Source organism: Armigeres subalbatus, chromosome 1 (assembly GCF_024139115.2).
Source record: "Armigeres subalbatus isolate Guangzhou_Male chromosome 1, GZ_Asu_2, whole genome shotgun sequence".
Classification (NCBI taxonomy): domain Eukaryota; kingdom Metazoa; phylum Arthropoda; class Insecta; order Diptera; family Culicidae; genus Armigeres; species Armigeres subalbatus.
In genome coordinates, this window is record NC_085139.1 from 38,382,474 (window position 1) to 38,405,947 (window position 23,474).

At 39.4% G+C, this 23,474-nt stretch overlaps 1 protein-coding gene across 1 annotated transcript in view; it reads right to left on the minus strand.

Moving 5' to 3' along the window:
• Positions 1-971: 971 nt before the first annotated feature.
• The window catches only part of LOC134206102 (ras-related protein RabX-like), a 35,488-nt gene continuing 12,985 nt past the window's right edge, over positions 972-23,474 (minus strand). The window contains exons 2-3 of the mRNA XM_062681798.1: positions 1,642-1,988; positions 972-1,470 (exon numbers count right to left, since the gene is read on the minus strand). Coding sequence (XP_062537782.1) covers positions 972-1,470; positions 1,642-1,988 — 846 coding nt within the window. The remainder of the gene's footprint in view (positions 1,471-1,641; positions 1,989-23,474) is intronic.

Consider the following 23,474-nt stretch of genomic DNA (forward strand, 5'->3'; position numbering starts at 1 on the left):
TTGTTGCCAATTAGCTCTGTTCAATTTTTGTTTAATGTTGTCAAAATTTGCATTTTTATAATCGAGAATATTTTCGAAATCATAGCCATAAGGATCATGGTTCCGATGCACAAATACAGAGTATTCTATTGCTGTGTGAAATGCTTCATTTTTCCATAACGGCGATAGAGACTCATTTACACAGAAATCATCGAGAGTGTTTGTGAATAAAAAGTCCAAATAGCAATTTTGTCGATTTTTCACATGATTGATTTGATTCAAGCCTAAACATGCAGTTTTTTCAAAAATAAATTGTAAAGTCTTATTTTCACCGACAACTGGCAGCAAAATACTTTCATTCTCAGAATCTGGAATGAAGTCTGCATTACGTTGGTTGAAATCGCCGTAAATGTGAACTTTGAATTCAGGAGGAAAATGGGAAATAATTTCATCGGCATTATGGAAGAACTTTTCATATGAGGATTTACAAGCTTGATCTGGAGGAAAGTACACTGTTGCAAAATGTGAGTTTCACCATCAATATGCGTTTTACCCACACATGCTCAAATTCATTAAATTTGGTAGAATCAATGAGCTCCGAATTATCTTTTGAGGAAATTGCGATGAGAACAACTCCGCCAGACATTTTCTGCGCTAAGCCGAGACCTCTGTCATCTCTAAAAGGATTATAATCACTACCAAAAACTTCCTCGCTTTTAACGCTTTCTGACCAACTTGTTTCAGTTCCTAAAATAACCGAGAAAGAGGAACTCAAAATTTGTTTATGTATTTCGTTCATTTTGAAAGCACTTTTCATACGATTGAAGTTCTGACAGTATACAAGTAGTTCTGTTGCCTGTGCGTTTGATGAAGTTTTGGTAGTTCGTCAATACCATTACAATTTTCTACGACTTCCTCCAATGAGTGCGTTAAGTTGATCGGAAGTACTATTTGTTGGTCACATTCTGCATCTCCCGACTGCGTCAATTCCTTTAAAAACCCGTCTGTTGGCAGGAGCACGAAGAACAGTGATTTGTGAATGAGCTCCTTAGCGCCGGTCCAAATGCCCAATTGGGAGATGATGAACTGTCATGACTAGGGTTCAGTGTTTCTCCTCGTTGAAAATTTATGCCGCGGTTTTTAACTGGTCCCGACCCCATGGCTTTTGCTGCTGTAAGCAAATCCTTATCCGGGGGGAGAAATCCATTACGGTTGTGATTATGGTTGTGCGCGTTATGGTTGACATTCTTGTTGCTATTATTTCCGCATTTATTCCGGTTCATAAAGCTGTTCCGATCATTGTGGTTCATGCGATTATGGTTGTGATTATTGTCGTTGTTTCCATTGAAATTGTTGTTTCTGCTTCTGTTGACCATTTTTCTGCTCATGTCGTTGTTGTTGTGTCTTTTGTTGATGAAGTTATTGTTGCTGGTATTATTGTTTTTGTTGTTGAAATTATTGTTGTTGTATCTTCTGTTGATATTGAAGTTGCTATTTTTGTTTTGGTTGTTGAAATTATTGTTGTTTTTGTTTTTGTATTTGTTATTGTTTGTATTGTTGCTATTCTTATTTTTACGCCACATCGCTTTTTGCTCCTGTGCTCTTTTGAGTTCTACGTATTCAGACTCAGAGCACAACACTTTGTTTGGCCCCATTACACGCCAGGTTGTTGTGTCGTTTTCAGCTGAAGCTTCATCTAGATCATTGCGAGTCAGCTCCGGATGTATCACTGGCTCTGAACTCAGTTCGTCCATTAAATTTGGAGTTGATACCGTAGGAGTCAAGTCACTTTTCAGAGCGTTGACTGTGCTGGATAGCAACTTCAATTCATTCATGATGGCGTCGGTTGAGGTAGATTCACTCTGGCTTGAATTGTGTTCCTCGCAATGGTTGGCCATTCCAATTGTTAGCGAACTCACTTTATCGAATTCATTACATATTCGGTTCAATTCTTTGGTGAAGTCGGTTGACAGTGTTTTTGCATAGTCGGCCATATTTTCCTTCGTCGACTGCAATGACGAATCGAACAGTGACGTGATGTGATTTTTTAGCTCATCAACATCAGGAGTTTTTTTTGCCCATATTGCTTTGATATTGAGTAGAAGATTGTATTTCCTTCTTTAACTCATTAATGTCCATTTCAATGTTCTCAAAGCATCCAGTAATGTTTAGCTGGTTGAGAACGGATGCTAACTTGTGATTAGCATCCATAAGGGACTTATTGTGCTTAATCGCCTCTTGCTGCTGACTCAGCATTTTTCAAAATTAACTTCCAATACGAAGCGCTTTTGGCATTCGTAGCACAATGGCAGCATATAAGCAAGAATGTGTTGCTCATAATTCCTCTGGGTACCTACGCATGCAGCGTGAAACTTTCTACCACACGACCCGAAACAACACCATACGTGTTTATCGTCACTCACGGTACAGTTATTGATATCGCACGGCATGATTCACTTACGTAGCAATAACAAATCGACACAACTTAAAACGCGCGCGGTTCAGTTAAGCGGAGCAAAATTAATATACGTGCTACCCGGCCGGTGACTAATTAAGAAAAAAAATTAAGGATAGACTGGGCATTGACGACTAGTGGGACGATGGTTCCCTTTGCAGTTTCGACAAAGTGACGCTTCACCACATTCCTCCGTGCCGTGAGGTTTTCCAAAATAATTGTGGCATCGTTGTGATCCAGGACATCGGGTTCGAGTATGGTCATTGGTCATAGCTGAAGCAACTATAGCACAGGATTGGATTTCGAAAATATGGCTGGGTGGCAACATGCAGTAGAACGACTTTGACGAACTCCGGACATGTTGTCTTGCAAAACGTTAGGATAATAGCCGGCGTATTTACTCTTTGGCCGCCTTCGTTCCTGGTGATTCGTTGCACACGAATTACACCATATCTTGAAATATCCGCTGGTATATCTTTCTCGTCTATTCTCATTAGATCATAACAGAAGATCACACATCTGCTGACATTTAAACTCGTTTGGGGAAATGATGGCTAATAAATAAAATTATGCACATTAATGGCGTGATCCTACATGAAATATGGCCTGAATAATACTGTAAAGCAGCGGTTCTCAACCTGGGGTACATGTACCCCTAGGGGTACCTTCGCCGGGTCCAAGGGGTACCTCGGACAAAAATTCAGAATGTCGGATTTTAATCAATTTGAATCAAAACTTGTTGATAAATTTTTGATTTACTGTCAACGGGCTGACAATGGGTCTAGGGGGTGACAATGGGTCATCGCTCTCACCGACAATCTGGAGGTCGGATACAAAAATCAATCAAAAAGGTCTCTTATAATATAGAATTTTTGCTCTCAGATACATTCAATCTATTCTACAAGGATTCTAAGTTGTTGAAACAGTGATCCATGCCCACCCCATTTGACCCATTGTCACCCCCGACGACGGTATGTATATTTTTTTTACTTCAAAATTTTGTCTTGTACATAATATGCAAGGGGATTATTAACTCAAAGACTATTGAATACTCCCTCCACAACCAGCACAGTGGATAAAGGGCAGAGGGACAAAAAATCAAAAGGATAGAACGACGATTGAATTTTTTTTTAAATCTTCTATGCAATCTACCTGATTGAAACAAAATGCTGAATGATATCTTAAGAATATGATTCTGAACTAAAATTTAGAATCTGCACGTTTGGAAGCCAACATTTGACAGACACGAAGGCCGATAAGCTCAGTTGGTTCGTTGCAAGAAGATTAGAAACATCCTCCTACGTTTTTCGAAAGCCTCCTTATAAGCAGCTCGGAGGATTCCTTCCAAGAAGATCGAAGGACTCCTTTCAAGAGGCTTGGAGGCCTCATTTTGAAACGTTCTGAAACCTATTTTCAAGAGGTTCAGAAACCTTCTTTCAAGAGGTTAGGAAGCCTACTTTCAATATGCTCGGAAACCTTTTTTCAAGAGGTTCAGCAGCCTTTTTTCAAGAGGCCCGGAAGCCTCCTTTCAAGAGGCCCGGAAGCCTCCTTTCAAGAGGCCCGGAAGCCTCCTTTCAAGAGGCCCGGAAGCCTCCTTTCAAGAGGCCCGGAAGCCTCCTTTCAAGAGGCCAGGAAGCCTCCTTTCAAGAGGCCCGGAAGCCTCCTTTCAAGAGGCCCGGAAGCCTCCTTTCAAGAGGCCCGGAAGCCTCCTTTCAAGAGGCCCGGAAGCCTCCTTTCAAGAGGCCCGGAAGCCTCCTTTCAAGAGGCCCGGAAGCCTCCTTTCAAGAGGCCCAGAAGCCTCCTTTCAAGAGGCCCGGAAGCCTCCTTTCAAGAGGCCCGGAAGCCTCCTTTCAAGAGACTCGGAAGCCTCCTTTCAAGAGGCCCGGAAGCCTCCTTTCAAGAGGCCCGGAAGCCTCCTTTCAAGAGGCCCGGAAGCCTCCTTTCAAGAGGCCCGGAAGCCTCCTTTCAAGAGGCCCGGAAGCCTCCTTTCAAGAGGCTCGGGAGCCTCCTTTCAAGAGGCTCGGAAGCCTCCTTTCAAGAGGCTCGGAAGCCTCCTTTCAAGAGGCTCGGAAGCCTCCTTTCAAGAGGCTCGGAAGCCTCCTTTCAAGAGGCTCGGAAGCCTCCTTTCAAGAGGCTCGGAAGCCTCCTTTCAAGAGGCTGGAAGCCTCCTTTCAAGAGGCCTGGAAGCCTCCTTTCAAGAGGCTCGGAAGCCTCCTTTCAAGAGGCCTGGAAGCCTCCTTTCAAGAGGCTCGGAAGCCTCCTTTCAAGAGGCTCGGAAGCCTCCTTTCAAGAGGCTCGGAAGCCTCCTTTCAAGAGGCTCGGAAGCCTCCTTTCAAGAGGCTCAGAAGCCTCCTTTCAAGAGGCTCGGAAGCCTCCTTTCAAGAGGCTCGGAAGCCTCCTTTCAAGAGGCTTGGAAACCTCCTCCAAGAGGCTCGGAAGCCCCATCAACAAGTTTCCGAGCCTCCTTTCAAGAGGTTCGGTGGCCTCTCAACAAGTGTTTCGGAATTCCTTTGCCTAGAGGGCGCGCCGATGAAAAAACGTCGTCAACCAGCAGTGCGGTATTAAACAACTGTCCTTGGCCGCGGCGTACCCTCTTTTCCAGTGGAGATCCGGAACAGATGGTTTTAAGTGATTTTACAATGAAGCCAGAAAGAAGAATTTTGAATCTTAGGTCAGTTAGTGCATGGTTGTTGTTTTTAAAGTCTGCTTGTTCCTTGACCAGACTTTTGTCTACAGAATCAAGTAGCCCGCAATCATCTTTGGACGATGCTTGAATAAAACTGAGAAAAGGCTTTTGCTGACTTTCAAGACAATGGAAAGATGCTAGTCTAAAAACTTCTGTAAAGTAAAGAATTTAGTAAAGATCTGTGTGAAGTCCCGATATGCATGTGGCTTGAGTCCCGAGTTCAACATGTTATCGCATAACGAAGAATTTATAAATAATTCTAAATTATACCATTTGATACTTGTTCTCATAACGGTCCATCCAAAATATATTTATTTGTCTGGCACAATCTTACTAATACCTACTGAATTTTTTTTGCAAAACTTTATGGCAAGAGCAATCCAACTGCGATGTCTACTTCGTAATTAGCACTATATTATGACAATATAAATAAAACAATTATCTGTGCTTTATTTCACGTCAACGGCCTAAAACCTCATGCTGGTTTTTGACAGTCTCCAGACATTTTCTTCTTTTTTGAATCACCTAGAAATACATTCATAAAGCGGAAAACACCCGCTTAGCACCTCCACGACAAAATATTTCCAAGTGCACCCCTTTGCTCCTTGTGGGTATTCCTTTTCTCGCGTCTCTCGCTCGGGCAACAACCCACCGACTCAACCGTGCTGCAAAGAGGTCACCTGGAGAGCAAAAAAATGTAATAAAAGTATGTTTTTCTTTCATTAACTTTAGTATTTCTTTTATTTGCATTTTTCTCCTTTTCGACCGCCTCCGTAGCGTCCACCGACGACGCTTGTGGAAAGTATTGTAGCTGCAGAGCGGTGAAAATCGGTAATCAGGATGAGCAAAAATGAAAGAATAAAAGTCAGCGAAAGGAGGGACTTTCTTTACGAGTTCTGCGTGATGCGGGCTTCTGCTAACTTTCACAACCTAGACAGTTCATGGTGATGATGGTCTGAAGGGGTTTCCTGCTTGCTGCCGTGCGGAACGGGAAGCAACTGAGTATCGCTGGAAAATTCGAAACATATAGCAAAGTGTTACACCTTTGCTTGATCGTGGAACGTAAAGGGAAAATGTTGAATATTTATCTTCTAGGGGCTGTGTTGAAATACAAACTTTGAGAATAGGAAAGGTTAATCAGATGTAATTTAAATTAATTGCCATTTTAAACACCATTTCCGATAGCTACATCAATGCAATAGATTAGGAAGATTAGAGACAAAGAACGTCTATCGGATATTAATTTAAAAATCAAGCTCGTTAACGGGTATTAGTTCACAACATATGAATCGAACACAGTGAAATCCTGGGTGGATATTACTCCTTTCCATTAACCTCCTGAATACGCTTATGGATCAAAAGCAAATGAACGCCAACTCAGAAAAGGAATCGGGCGGACATCCTGGCGCCTCCAACAGGGATGAAGGATGAAGTGAACCACGCTACCGGGTTTGCTGCCGTGGGTAAAGTTTAATCAACTGAGCCGAGTCCAGAGAGCTGTAAAAAGTTATAAGGGTACGTGGTACATTTTTATGGTAATACTGTTATGAACCGCAGTGTGATGATCGAAATGCGCAAGCAGGTGAAAAAACAGACGCAAGCATGTTTGACCTGTGGAATTCATCGCCTTTAATTTTCAAGCACACCAAAACCCATATCGCACACCCCCTAAGTAATCGAATAAGAACACCGGATGGTCTTTGACCGCTCCGTCGCTCATTCATTGTTCTTCGCACCCAGAAAATAAACGAAGCAGAGGTAATAATTCTCAGAACGTGAGCTGTGTTCGCTACACCGGGTAGGGATGGGTAAAATTCTTCAGCCGCTGCGCGCTGGTGTGAATAATTCTGCAATCTGAGAAATGAAAGAAAGCTTAGCCGGGTTTCTCGTTCGCGAGAATTTAAATAATCCCGACATGGCTTTGAATTGGTGCTCGTTTTTAGTTGGAAGACTGATGGGAGACTTGTTTGTCAGCTTTTTTGAGCCGAATCGACTGGTCTATTGAGCGATGGCAGCCAAATAAATGTATGGAAATAAAGTAGAAGTTTCTAGAAAATTATTTCTGAACAGCGCATGGGAAATTAAAGAGTCGTAAATAAAATAATTAGCAGTCGACTGACGTCCCAGTTCAAGGTTTTAGTCAATTTTAACATTCCGAGTATTATTTACAATGTTTGCATCTGAGTATTAATTAGAAAGTAAAACCTAAACCTTGAACATTTACCAGTTTTGCTAGAAAGGTGTATAATTTAGTCAACGAGCGATTCAATCTCCCCAACAGCGATCCAGATTAATCGAACTCGTTCCGCTTGGCACCATTTCGTGTTCTTATCGCAGCAGGTAGTGCTCATACCTGCTCGAGTTCATCTCATCATGCTGATTAAAATATTTACCTCATTTTTCTCGGTCTGGTGCTGGTATTTACTTGAGAAACTGAGGGGCGGGGGATCTTTTTCCTCCGGTCGGTGAACGAACCGGCAATGTCAACCGAGTCACCGTTTTCGAATCCCCAAAAACGGTACCCAGCAGGGGAAAAAGCATCTTGTGACGCAACAACAACAACGGAAAAAGGCCCAACATCCTACGGGCAGACGGTTTCCATGCGTTGGACAACTTGCAGATGGTGGGTCGAATTAAATAAAACATGAATTTGGATAATTAATGAAAAGTAAGAAGCATTTTACATTTGAGGTGGGATGGGAGTTTCAGTCAGCTTGAGGGTAAGTGCTCAGCGACGAAGAGAAAACCATACCCAACAGACGTGGTGCGGTCCCCAACTAGAATCAATAAACCGTAGGGTTGTTCGAGAAACAATTTGGCTGTCCGGAGTTTGGAAAAACTTTCTGATTGTTTTACAAAACAGTTTGCTTTTTTTGATAACTGACTTCGCGCATTCTTATTGATAGGGTTCTGAGGAAATGCAACCAGCGCGCGACCTACTGACAAGTTTCATTTTCTCAGAGGCTTTATAAAATCCGTTTTCGTCTGATTGTATTCAAAAGTGTTTTTTTTTTGCAATTTCTAATCATAATATCTGGTTTACAGTTCGTCTTTGAGTGATAAAACGGCCTACTTTTCCATACCAACGAAATGGGCGCTTTAATGAACATTATGCAGCTCAAATAGGTTGCATAATATTCATTATAACACTCATTTAGTTGCTATGATGAAAAACCAACATCAAAACAGTACATGACCACATTTTGCTGAATTAGCTTGGATAAGTGTTCAAATAGTGTATTCTCTGCGTCGCGTAATAAATGAAATAGTTTGATGGACATGACATCAAAAATTTCCAACGGAAAGTACATCTATCGCTTCACGGCTTATCAAACTATGCAATGTGGCATGGTAATATGGATCTGATTGTTCTCTGCAGCAACATAGTTTATTGGCAAGAATGAGCATGTGGAGTAAATTAAATTTTGGTACAGATTTATCAAATTAAAGTCCATTTTTCGTCATTGCAAAAAATAGCGTATGCAACTCGTTGCAAAACTCGATTTTTTCAGCACTCGTAGTAACGTACAACTCGTGCTGAAAAAATCATCTTTTTGCAACTTGTTGCACAAACTACTATTTTGGTTCTTTATTATAATGACAAATCCTCCTGAAAGTGAGTTAATTTTTTATATTTTACAAGAATCAGAGTGAACTTTGTTGAACACACTTAGCTTGTTGTTTCATCGCTTTTGGAGATTCGTTACAATTTTTACAAACAATCTTCTACTAATAAGCTTCAGCTACCAATTTAGTGTTTCTGCTTGTTGTTTATCGTATCTTTTGTTGGAATGCGCAAAATAATGCACATGACGTGACATCTACTTCATCGACAGAGCCGCACGCAATAGCATAGTATAGTGCAAATATAGATTTTAAGGAATTTGGTATTCCATTCTTGACGGCCCCAGAACTGTTAGTTTTAATTGCAAATTCTTAACCTCTCTCTTTTATAGGGCACTGCACAGACTGCTTTGTCTCTTTCTCACTGCAAATAAATTAGAAAACAAGAAGGTCACCAAATGTCAAATCTCATGAAAAACGAAAGAGAAAGAGATTCGTCCGTGCAGTGCCCTATTCATCTGTTTCAGAATTCGTCTTCTGAATCAATGGCTCACATTCCAACTGGAACTTGACCAGCTTTTAATTATTATATTAGCATTCCCTCAGTTATGAAGGTTTTTCTATGCATGCCATTGCATGTGTATGTACATTGTGTGGTATATACAATGTATAATACACTATATCCATGGAGTCGAGAACACCCTAAAACATCTAAAACATCCTAAGCCGGACGGAGAATCTAAATCGTCATCTCCGGATTGGCAATATTGCGCCTTTCCTCGCAAGGCTAACTGGAAAGCTAACCCTGGATTCGTGGTTTCCAGCCGTTGTCGACTCCTGTCGTTGTAATTTCCAAAAAAAGGAAATGATTTTCGGTCGGGTCTCTTGAACCAAATCCAAAGGAAGGTAAGTGAGAGGTCTGGCATTGATAGTCGATTCTAATGTGTAGGGTCACTGGTGGGATGAACTTCCAGGTCGTCTGTTATGTTGTGAATCTATCGGCCAATGCATTGTCAATCTGGAGTTTCACCTCGTTTCTTGTTCCGTGAAATAAGGTTGTGTCTTCGGTCCATGTTTCTCTGAGAACACCGCGAAGTGAACTTCTTTTTTTGAAAAAATCACGTTAACAAAGTATAAAAAAAATGAGAACACCGCGTTGTGCCACGAAACTTTGAACCGCTATGAAGCAAGTTTACACTGTTAGAAAAAACAGTATCTAATATTAGGTACTTTTCACTCAAATCGGGGGTTCAGTGTGGGAACCCAAAATTAAGTATTTTTTGCTTGAAATTAAATAAAATTCACTCAACATTAAGTAAAATATACTTAATTTTAAATATAAACTATCCAAAAGTTAGGTAAATTTAACTCAACTTTTGTAAACATGAAATTACTCAACGTTGGGTTCCCACACTTTAATGTCCTTGTTGAGTGGTTTTGTTCTTTATTTTATGACAAAGAAGGGTAGAGGGAGGGATATGAAAGAGAAAAAAGTACCTAAAATTAGGTACTTTTTTCTAACCGTGTAGGTATTCAAAGTATGGAAAATGCAACCCAACGCTTCACCACAGACAAACAGACGTCACTCTTAGTGAAAACCAGTTGAAATTTTTTCGTAATCAATAACACTAGCGCCATCTATTGCTCAATCTACTCGAATCATTGGCAACCATGATAAATTTGCGTTTGACGTTTCACTTCTATACGCAATACCTTGATTATTCACTTCTGAGGCAACGCCACGCGCAACAGCAAAGCTTTGAGCATTCCTAATAAGTGCTACTATGGTGATAATAAGTATTATTGTGATAATAGAATGTTGATGTTTTATAAACCAGCAAAAGCAAATCTGATTCGCATCGCAAACAAATTGCTTCTCTAACATACAGATTGTTAGAAAATTCATCTCTGATATCCGGTTCTTCCACTTTTCAGCTATATCCGATTCATAAATTTCTTATATATAACTCCGTATTTTAAGTTTGTTGAAGTTTGGATCGTATCCAACAGAGATGAAAAAATAATAGATTCAGCAAGGAGAAAATTTCTCTACGGTTGTTTCAGGTGTGGAACAGATCTAAACTAATCCTTAACACATTCCACATTAAAGCCACATTAAGGTAATCTTAAAGCATATAACAAGTTTTTGCTGGAACTTGGTTGCCTTGTATTTTGTATGGGCATGATTTAAGATTATCCGGTCTAAAATTCCGCGAGTCCCGTGAGTTTTGAATCACATATGGGAACCCATATGGAAACAAGGGGCCCTCCTTAGCCGTGCGGTAAGACGCGCGGCTACAAAGCAAGACCATGCTGAGGGTGGCTGGGTTCGATTCCCGGTGCCGGTCTAGGCAATTTTCGGATTGGAAATTGTCTCGACTTCCCTGGGCATGAAAGTATCATCGTGTTAGCCTCATTGATATATGAATGCAAAAATGGTAACTTTGCTTAGAAACCTCGCAGTTAATAACTGTGGAAGTGCTTAATGAACAACTAAGCTGCTAGGCGGCTCTGTCCCAGTCAGTGTGGGGATGTAATGCCAATAAGAAGAAGAAGAAGAAGAAGAAGAAGAAGAAGAAGAAGAAGAAGAAGAAGGGAACAAAATTCTTGGCGTACGCCAACTATTATGCAAAGTGAATGCACCTCGGATGTTAAGCCGTTAGAACAATGTTTTTGACCTCTAGTTTAAGGATCTGCATCAATTAAAATATTTTATCGGTGAAATTTTGACTTTTTTACTATTTAAGGTGATATTTTTAACCTAAAAACCTTTGCTGATTTTTTTAAATTTTTTAAAACAAGTTATATAAAATCCAACCACTACTTTTTTTTCCTGATGCTTTAAGAAACATTTTTATATAAAAACATTTTTCATATGATGAAAATAGTAGAAGGTATATTAAAATTACTGCCAGTCTTAAATGTTCTTATGGTTTATTATGAATAGATATGTAGCCTTCCTTAGCCGTGCGGTAAGATGCACTGCTACACTGCAAGACCATGCTAAAAGTGGCTGGGTTCGATTCGCGGTCTTGTCTAGGAAATATTCTCACCTTATCTGGGCATAAAGTATCATCGTAGCCTCATGATATTCGAATGTGAAAATGGTAGCTTGGACTAGAAACTTCGCAGTTAATAACTATGGAAGTACTAAATGAACACTAAGCTCCGAGGCGGCACATGACAAAGTGGTTGATGTAATGCCAATAAGAAGAAGTATTATTAAATTTAAAAACATAATGCCACTCTTTAACATTTCAAATCAACAAAAAATTAAAACTACGAACTAGTTCAAAGTAGTATTTATGTATGTTCTGTATTTCAAACTTGATTGAACCTCAATGGACGTCTGCATTATGTAACCACTGTTATATTCTCGCACCGTGAATATGTAACAGTTTACTTGCATACTGTTCATGGTTATCTGGCATTTTGTAGTTTTGGTAGATAGTATAGAAATTTCAATGGATGGCTTCCGTTGTTTGCTCCGTATACTTTGTAAGGCCTTCCTGTGATGCGCTCTATTCAAGAACATGGAATTTTAAAATTAGAAATTTTCGGTGATTGGTAGCCCGGCTGCTATCCAACTGTAACAAAAAGCTCGTATGGCGTCTGAATAGAGGTCCAACAATGTTTTACTAAAACAGCAATCAACTACCTGTAGTAGACTCTCCAATACCTTGTAATAACCATTGCATTATTTTCCTTTCAAAACACCCCGTTTAACTAAAAGACTTCGCAGTAACGCCCAGTGAAACCGAGTAGAGCGTGCTGAGTTGCGTTGACCTCGGATGTCCAGACTTCAGATTTTCCTGGATTGTTTTTTTTGCTACAGGGCCGAAGATTTGGTAGACCAATCTCAACAGCTAATGTAGTGCTGGAGGAGGGTTCTTGTCTAAAATTGTGTCATAGTCTCCTCCTTCCAGAAAATGATTATGAACACAATTGAAATATAATTCCTTGACCTGTCCAGCGTTAAATTCTGTTTCTATGGTAACAAGTGGTGCAGGGTTGCTTTTTTTTAATAAACACGTAGGGGGAAAGACGGCTTTGGCCGGTTTTGTTCTATTATTGGCAGGGGGGTTTTTGTCGACCAAATTTTATGAAATTTGGCCACAATGTTCTTTGATATGCAAAGAATGTTTAGGCCAAATTTGAGCCTAGTCAGTCATAATAGAACAAAACCTGTCAAAGCGGTTATTCCCTGCCAATAATAGAACAAAACCTGCCAAAGCCGTCATTCCCCCTATGAGATATGCAGTTACACAAGAATTCGCTATCGAAAAATGAAATATATGTTCGGTGTCAACAGTATTTTTAGTATAACTTCTGCTACTTTCATCATATGAAAATTGTTTTTATATGAAAATTTTCCTTGAAGTGTCAGGAAAAAAATATGTGGTGCCTGGATTTTATATAACTTGCTTCAAAAATTTAAAAAAAAATTAGAATAGATTTTAGGTTAAAAATATCAGTGCTCCGCCTTCTCCCCCTAGTGAAAGCCCATACTAAGATGTGAAATGAGGGTGTTTTCGTGTTGGGATCTTCGCGCGTCAAACACTAAAGTGGTTGATTGCTAGCATCTCTGCAGGCAGAATCGCGCAAAAAAAAGACGTGAACGAAATATTCAATTGGAGTGTTACGTCTTTTTGTATGTGGATTAATGTTACTCCTATACTGAGCCAAAACAACCGCCTCATAGCGAATGATTGTTGATTCGCTCCCGTCCCTTAACCACGTACACATTCTGGATTGCTAGATACCAGATGACGAACATCACATTTTAATCATCCAACTACCGACTGGTTTTCAATCGGAATTCAAATGACATGGTGTGTGGTTTTTGAAGTAGTCTCAAACAGTAATCAGAAGCAATTAGGGGAAACCGCCAAATGTTGAACGGCTAATTTTGTCGCCTATTGTTGAACTCGCATAAGAAAGGCACATGCGTTCAACAACAGGCAAAGAAATTAGCCGTTCAACATTTGGCGAATTACCCTAGTATTTATTCCAAACAAAATTTGGTTCTTATTTATACGCTGAAAGAAAGAATTTGTTTGAATTTCAAAAAGAAGGAGTTTTCGTTTAGATAATTTTATTCAATTATCATCAATGTCTGACTTCCGAAGCTAAAATACTAGAATACCTTACTTCGTAAGTAGTTTGCATCTTTCTCATGATGTTCTAAAATGTTAACTACTTTCCGAAGTGGATTATCAATTTCTAAAATAAAAAAATGCGTACTTCAAAATAAGGACGATTAGTTGGCCCAGTGAATTTCCACAAAGTAAGGCCGACACAAATATTTGAAAACAGTTCTGTCCCCCCCCTCGGATTTTTTTGCCCGTAAATAATATTTTTAGGGAGCAGCAAAATAAAATTCGGATAATTTTGATAATTTTCAAAACCTTCTTTAACAAATCCGAGGAGATTTTTGATTTGTTTTCATATTATTATTTATTTTTTATTGTCCGTATATTGAGGCGTATGTCCATTTGGTCTCCGGAAGGTCAAGGGAGGGAGCCCTTGACCTTCCGGAGACCAAATGGACATAATGTTAATTAAATATTTGTAACGGCCTAAATACATAATACAAATAGAGCTTTGTCTAATCGCTTGTTCTACAGTTTGGGGATTTATCACTAGCACTAGCATGTTATATTAGAGCTGCATCTGAGATCCGCTATCACTGGATTTAAAAACACTATCCATAGAAGGTAATCGACACGAAGAACACCCTTGTCCGATCCATCGTTCCATCTCTCGGGTTGTTGTTTTGCTATCACAAAATAGATAATTTTACGCTGAAAATAAGATTGCTTTCAGAAAACCTTTGTTTGATAAATTCTGCACAAACTTACCTAACTCATTCACATTGAACCCGTTTCCAACTCAAAAATTATGACGAGGAAAAACTTTATTTAAACAAAAAACTCCCTGCTGAAGTTTTTCGATGAAAAAATTAACATAAATGGCGATGGCGATGTCACAGACTTCCGGTTGCATCAAATATCAAAACTAAATTAACTTCATAAAAGGACAGAATCAAAACAACAATCACCCGGTTAATGGATGACATTTAGTTCAGGCGAGCAACTTCTTTGTAAGCAAATGTGAATCATTTACAAATCGGGCATAGCGTTGTTCAAAAATCGAAGGATTTTCAATCGATTCGAGGAGGGCGTGTCAGTTGCATCGGCGCTGCATACGATAGTGGGAGGAGGCGTATTTTAGAAAAGGGAAGAGCTGAATCAGTCGTTTCAGAGATTATATATTGGTTCGTTTGGTTAGTTTACGAGTGGTTTTGGAACTGTGTTACGTTGGAATATTCAGCCTAGGATTTGCAAAATATGTTTTACGAAATACAAAAATTGAACTGTAAATGCCTTAGTTAGCTGTGTACCTAAATCAAAAGCACCAGAAGGGAAAAGCCGAAACTGGCTTGAAGTTAAAGCCACCAGTTAAATAAGTTTGTTCAAAGTTAGCATCACGAATCATCGTTTTAACACGCACACTATCACACTCCATTTCCGCTGAGTGTAAAATCACGGTGAAGGTCGAAGACAACGACGATAAATCTTGCGGCAAGCGTGGGAAAGATTGTTGATAAAAGTGAAAAAGTGCACGTTATTGGAGAGACAGGTACATAATCCATTCAGCCAACACGAGTTACACCATAGAAGTTGATCTCCACAGACCACAGTCGAGCAGTCGTCAGTTCGCAGGACCATCATGGGGCGTACGAGAAACGTCGCACTTGAATCACATGCACAAAATTGTAAGTGAAAGTCTTCTGCACCCAAGAGGTAGGAAGAAAGCAATCTCTTAATGCGAACGAATTCTGTTAATCTGTAATCTGTTTCAGCCTCAGGGCTTTGTTTGCAGTGTGATCTCAACGGCAGCCAAGAGAGGCGAATCGAGAGAGACGATCTAACGTCAATGTTCTACGATCTCGGAAACGTCGGCGCATTCGTAGGACGACGGATATTATTGCTTGCTTGCCGAACACGGAGTGTGTCGTTTGACCAGAAGACGGGGTAGTCACCGTGTCAACGCAGCCAATAGATACTGCTGTCCTCACTATAGTGCGGAAGGTGTTGCGTGTTGAAACGGAGTGACGGACGCTCGATGCTTGAAAGTAGCGAGGCGATTTACTCAGAAATAGCATGGCAGGTTTGCGTTTGAGTATGTAGCATGCGGACCCGTAAGTAGACAAACAACGATTGAGCCTAAGAAAACATATGAACTGATCAATAAAACATCGATTGGTGCATACCCTGCTGCGCCAATCCGACCACGACTTCGTAGAACGCCTTTTTCATTAAGGAAAGGCTATCTATGTATTGTATAGATAACGCTGAACCATGTGACAACTTTTTGACAACGATCTGCGACAACGTATCGCAATTCGTTTTTTTTTTGCCCAATCATCTTGAAGTAAAATTCCACAAAGAACGTGGAAGAATGCCATGGATCCGAGAAGGTCGAACTAACTTATCAAGACTCTGTCAGTCTCTCGTCTTGTCAGGACGTGTTGATCCTGAAATACGTAATGCAAGTATTCTACCAGACCAAAGATAGCCTCGTACGGCATCCATTTATTCGAGCACATGTTCGTTTTTCCGCAACGATCTAAGCCTAGATCTTTCTTTGGAGATCCCTAAGTTTTTCATACTCCTTGTAGTACTTTAGGACATACTAAATGGACATGCGTAACTTCCGTTCCTGCCTGCAGATCACCCCTTTTATTGTCTGGCAGCTATCGAGGTAGTTGTCCACGTGGTGTTTTTGATAATTACTGTCCTGGAGTACTCTTCAGCGAATTTTCGAACAGGTAGAACCGAATATGGCAGCGTCTACTACATACATACTTGAAAATGTTCCCGAGGAATCTCGCCAAACAAGAGCCGCTGTGATCGACAATCGGGCTTCAGTTACTCAGGTAACTAATCTACAAGCAAAGTTTGATTTGATAGGTGGTTTCGTTAATTGGCTGCCTTCAGATGATCCACAAAATTTTGAACTGAAAGACTATGCAGCTGGTCATGTCTTGGGGCAGTTTTGGTCTTCCGGATAAGGTGGGCAGTTCCTTAATGGCGTGTGGTGTACCATCCGAATCTAAGCAGCGCTGTAGATTGACAAGGTCCTCTGCATTTGTGAACCCAAATGTGTTTGTTGACTGTTCACAGTCTTTTCCTAGTACCTGCCGCCGTGCCGCTAATTGTGTCTGCGAAAGCTGTCGTGTATGACGAGATTCTTCTGCAGCCTACTCCGAAATATGTTGTTGTGTATTATTATTTATTCGGACTAAGGCCGAAGTGGCCTGTGCGGTATATAAAAGTCTTCTCCATTCGGCTCGGTCCACACGTCGCCAACCACGCAGTCTACGGAGGGTCCGCAAGTCATCTTCCTCCTGATCGATCCACCTTGCCCGCTGTTGTTGTGTGTGTTCTTTATTTGACGGAAGCGGTTTAAAGGTGTTTAATGATTTTGTAGTGCCAAAAGAATGTAAACTCCCGCCTTAATTTTCAATCTTCTGTACTGAAGCATAAATCATTGGGCGTTTCTGATGGAAAATTGAGTTCGATCCTGGCTTGATCGTTAACAATAGGCATTGGCGTAAATAAGGGGGGCCGGGAAGGGCCTGGCACCCTCCAGACCTACTTGTGCACCCCCCCCAGAAAATTTTGAAAAGTAATTCCAACTTAGTCAGTTTTTATTTCATTTACATATTTCCTACATATTTCTTAATTTTGATTATGAATTCTATAAACATATTTTTGTTGCGTTATCACATCTATGACCATTTGTTCAGCAAAGCATCGAAATATTTAAGTTGGACCCCCGGAAAAATTTTCTCGATTTTTAAGCTAAAATCAATGCCGCTTCTAATTCAGTTGCTAGCTTAAAATAATAAATTTGTTCTGCATTTGTTTGACTAGTATCCTGGTCGCAGAAACATAAAAACATAATTGTATTAAGATATAAATATTTCTGTTCTATTAAACTACCATCCGCTTCAAAAAAGACTGAAGCAACTACATCAAAATGAGCACATGTACACAAATCCGGTCAATGAAATTTCGAACGACTCGCAAGGTATGCCGCAAAACAGTTGATCAAATTCCTATAGAGCTTTTTGCTCTCGCTATATAATTCTGGCACAGAAAGATATAAAATTATAAAACTTAAGAGTCTTTGTTACAATGATAGAAAAATCAACAACGCATTCCATTGAAAGTATTAGGACCAAACTTAGGCAACCTTCGCACTCACAACAGAGATTGCATTAACCTTCTGTCTGTGCTCAAAAAAACTTACGTTGTCTGTGCTCTGGGGTCAAATTGACCCCAAATTGAAATTGCTATAACTTTTTTAATGTTTGGCCAATTTTTGATTTATGGGGCTGTTTCGAAAGATAATTTAATCATCTTTCAGGTCGTTACCAAAGATTGACTTTTGGTGGGCGGGTCATCGCGGGGAGGGGTCTTAGTGAACAAGGGTATTAAACGAGTGATTTTTCATGATTATTTTACTTATATCCGAAAATCCTTTCCATTTTGAACTGCACCTTTTTTAAAAAGGTTATGCAGGAAGGCATGTGCTCTGGCATGAGGCGTTGATAAGTTTAGAACTCGGCCGCCAGGTGGTGGTATATTTGAATTCATTATTTTGGACTACTTAAGATATTCCGATATATAGAATTCTCCTCAGTGTAAATATTCTTATCGCACAAATTCAAAAATTGGAAGACGTACTCATTATATTGAGCACCGCTTTGTAGTGTCTATAGACATCCTGAACAATGATGCCGAATACAACTTGAGTGTAGGTACGAAGGATCTCAAGCTAAAGCAATATTTCATATATGCAAGAATATTGCTAGTGAGCTAGCGCCGCCTATTTGTAAATTTACTAATTATTTATTCCGTCACATGACAGTCCATTCCCACCAGACGAACTTTATTAAAGACGTCATCGTTACAAATTTCAAATTTGTGCGATAAGAATATTTACAATGAGGAAAATTCCATATATCGGAATTACTTGAGTAGTATAAATTAATGAATTCAAATATACCGCCACCTAGCGAACAAGCTTTAAACTAATCAATGCCTCATATTAAAGCACAAGCCTTCCTGCATAACCTTTTTGAAAAGGTGCAGTTCAAAATGGGTAGGATTTTCAGATATAAGTAAAATAAGCATGAAAAATCACTGTTTCTGTACCCTTTTTACGAAAACCCCTCCCCGCGATGTACCCACCCACCTATAGTCAATCTTTGGTAACGACCTGAAAGATGATTAAATTATCTTTCGAAACAGCCTCAAAAATCCAAAATTGGCCAAGTATTAAAAAAGTTATAGCAATTTCAATTTGGGGTCAATTTGACCCCAGAGCACAGACAACGTAAGTTTTTTGAAAAAAGTACACTGTAGCGCATATTTTCAAGATTTTTGAAGTGGAGACCTAGGAGACAGATCTCGGTGAGTTTTACCAAACCACCAAAAATTAAGAGAATTGGTTGTAAATTAAAAATGGCATCCACTCAAAGTGGCCTGGGGTCATATTGACCCCAGAGCACAGACAAAAGGTTAAAGAAATATTTTTATAATCCTCAAAAGATCTTGTTCCAATTTTTTGGCGATTTCATAAGGATCATCGGAAAACTCTTTTGTGCCTGCTTTAGTTAGAATTTGTTTTTTAGGATAAAAAAAATAGATTCAGAAACCAGTTCGTATCAGAAAACATTTCTTTTGCAGCACAATTCAGATCGATTTCGTTGCTTCTCAAGTCTCTTTGATTTTTGCAGAGAAATCTCTCACCTATTCAGAAAACCATAATAAAGCCTCTTCCTAACGTCAGTAACTGCAAAAACCCTATGTTATTCTGGAATTTGATTTATGACTCATAATTTTATGACTCATGGAATTTATGACTCATAAAAAACACTTTAGGATTCCAAATTTGTGTTCATCGGTACTTAACTATTTCAGCACATAGCATACATTTTGGAATTGCATGAATACTTATATTGATTATGACAAAATTTCGTGGAATTTATTCCACATCTAAAGAGTTTCAAAAATTTCAAGTTTCAAAAAAATCGAGATCTTTATGCATTAAGTAATCATGGAAATGCTTGAAAACTTTCAGAAATATACTCATATCGAATTTCATTTATAGATAATTCGAAGAAGATTCTTGAATCTTAGATTACACACTTATCCACATTTAGTAACATGGAGAAGAAAGGTTGACACAGACACAGCGTTTTGAAGCAATCACAGCATCATTGGAAATCAATTGTATTATTCGCGATTTTTTTTATGTTAGTTCTAGGACGAATGAGCGATAAACTTAGTCAAACAATTTCTATTGCAATCCATGCGCACAGTGCTTTTAATCGCCTTTGAAAATTACATCCCACCAGCTGGTGCCATGGCCCCCCCTAGACCGAGACTCTAGTTACGCCTATGACAATAGGGAAAGATGGTCGATTGCCGGCACTGGCACTGGTCGGTTGTCGGCAACCCGTCGTAGCTTTTGACAACAAAAAAACAGATATTGTCTTTTCGACAAATGTCATACGTGTGCTATATAAAGTACTATCTTGTTCAAAGTTTTTTTTTGGTCATTTTCCAAGTGTTATAAATTGAAGTAAAACTATCCGATCGTGCATTACATATTTACAAAACCAATTTACTCTATTTTGTGATTCAATATTGAATACCACCGTAGCGGTCGCCGTTAATCTATCATTTCCACTTTTCTAAAAGGTTACTAATTTCGGTTGTCGGCACCCAGGTGGGAACGGTGAAATATCAAGGCAAATCAAATCATTAATATTGCCAAATTAAATCTCGATATTTTCAGCTATCACACCCTCAGTTCATATTTTTTTAATTTTTAATAAGTTTTAGGGGGTGCCGACAACCGACCACCTTTTTCAGAATGGCATAAAAATTGGAAAAATTGGTAATAAAATTTTCCAATAGATGGAATAAATCTAAACTCTTCACCAGTTATTAGCTTATGCCTATGGGCTTCCATTGGTATACAAATATCACCACATTGTGCCGCCAACCGACAACCTTCCCTTATTTGTTTCTTCTACCAGTTGTATTATGTTTCGTAGAATACTTGTTCTTCAATAATCCTCAGCCTACCCGTATAATATTATTGAAGTTGCAGGATTGATACTCTCATTTTGGAACAGCAATGAAGTCAACGTCTTTGCTGGAGTTAAAGTCCCTCATTTCTCGTCATTTTGGGGTCCCAGTTCTAGTGGCATGAAATCAGGTGGTTAACTTGGCAATTCGGAACCAACTGAACGAGCATGATTCATAGCACTTCTACTGGAAGCTCCTACATTGTCAGGGATAAAATTATTCAAAAACGTAATTTATTGGATCACGGAAGCTCCATTCTCTGATGTAATTTGCAGGACCAAAACGAATGAAGATCAACAACGGCAATGGCTCGGGACAATCAGATACTGTAGGCACCTGACGGCACTTTTGGGTCCCAGTGTTCGTGAAGATTCTGCGGTGACGACACAGTCATATCGTTGACCACCTCCAATGCCGATGCTGCGGTCCCAGCACGCTCTCCGATGCCGAATCGCCTTCCGTGAAATCTCGAAAAAAAATGACTCGCGCGCGCGGGAAAGTGGCTTTCTTGTGTCCAAAATAAAGAGCTAAACAGCCCCGCCCCTTCGTTATTAGTAGGGGTGGTGGAAATTCGGGGAAAAATTTTCAAAATTTCGCGGACAGCCAATTCAGAAAATCGGAAAATTCGCGGCAATTTCGCGGTAAATTATATTTCGGTACAAAAAATAAAAAAGACAATGTGGATTCCATATTTATTTAAATTGTTGCGTTTATTAATTTCAATTTTTTTTATTATTTCTTTGTATTACTGGTCAAAAGCCAATTTTTTTTTCGTCAACTTTTGGCGCTGGGAAGTGTTGATTAAATTGTACTGGCAGTCACTACGTTCAGCATCTACCGAAAAAAATTAAGGAATAGACAGATATTACACCGTTATTTTGAAGAGCTGAGGAAAGTGGAAAGAGGTCGAATGAGAAAAAATAGATTTGAAACATACCACGTTGGGAGACTTTTTTTCTCCGAACTTCGCCAACCAATCCCATAATGTGAGTATTGCAGGTCATGTGAATGCAACCCTTTGAGAATCTCTAACTTTCCTAAAGAGCCAATGCTTTTTACGTCTCTAACTATTTTTAAAATTTGAAAGAAAAACAAAATTGTTCTTCAAATTAATTTTGGCTGAACATTCGACCAATTTCGGACTTTGCACTTAAAAAAAAATATTTTCAAGGCGTCAAAAAATGCGTTTTTTGTCGAGTTGGTATTGACTAGGTCAAGAAATCGACTTATTGACGAGAAAGGTTAATTTCGTGGTTTTTCGCGAAAATGTTTAAATTTCGCGGCCAACATCAAATTTCGCGGATTTCGCGGCTTCCGCGAAATAGCGAATTTTCACCACCCTTATTTATTAGGTATGAGTGCACAAAACATTTGCACGCTTAACTAAACCTAAAAAGGCGGGGCTAATGGGTTTACTTCGTTGAACATAAGGAAGTTGCTTTAAGAGATGAACTTCCCGTCAAGAAACATTCACTATAATAAAGCTAATAAAAAAGGACTTTCCGTGTGCGCGATCTATTTTGTTCGAGATTCCGCAGAAAGCGTTCCCAGCCTCGCCATCGGTGGTAGTCATCGGCGAGGTTGTGGATTTTTTTTTCCTTGGCGCTACTTACAGTTGCAGTTTAGCTGTAAACGGCATCAGTGATGGTCGTGAGCGATGGTTGTGGCAGACTATTTATTAGCCGCGGTAGCGTCTGTAGCCAGAAAATTTTTTTCGCAATATTCAGACATTTTGTTGTTTTTGATATTTGGAAAGACGGACCTACGTTGGATAACATCAATCTCGAGGAAAGGAGAAAAAAAAGATATGTAGCTGTATTAGGAACTCAATTTTTATTCAGTAAATTAATTCAAAATAAGAACACTTTTCAGCACTTTTCAGCCGTTGAACAAACGTTCAAGTCAATATTTTGCAATAATGCACCTTTCAATTGTCAGTTATTAAAAATTAACAAATCTAAAGTCTGAATATGGCGAGAAAGTTTTAGGAGAAATGATGGCTTTGGCAGGGTTTGTTCTTTGATCGTCTGCGAGTTTTATATAATCAATTATGCTCAAATTTGGCCTAAACATTCTTTGCATATCAAATAATATTGTGGCCGAATTTCATGAAATTTGGTCAACAAAAACCTCCCTTACAATAATAGAACAAAACCTGCCAAAGCCGTCATTTCCCCTACCTAATTGTTTCTTTTTGTGAAAGTTTTACTTTACTCAAACGCTTCAAATGCCATCCATGCGAATACATTGTTGCACCATCTCCCTCCGACGCGTGCTTGTGATTCTGCTACTACTTGCTACCAACGGCTTAGGGACAAAAGGTCTAAAGACAAAAGATCGGAAGGACCCCTTCGACCTTTTGTCGTTCGACCTTGTCATAAATTCGCTGCCAACAACTACTTGCTGCCGTCGCCAAGCGATTATTTTTTGCACGTTGAAGAAAATACGTCTCAGCTCAACCTTTCCTTGTTAAAATTGTTGTTCTGAAAAAAAAAATGATTTAAAATACAATAATGTGCAATTTTAATCACTAACAACAGCAACACCATTACCAGAATTAGGCACAGAGAAAATGAAGAAAATGAAGCGGTGACTTACATTTTTCTGATGTCCGTGT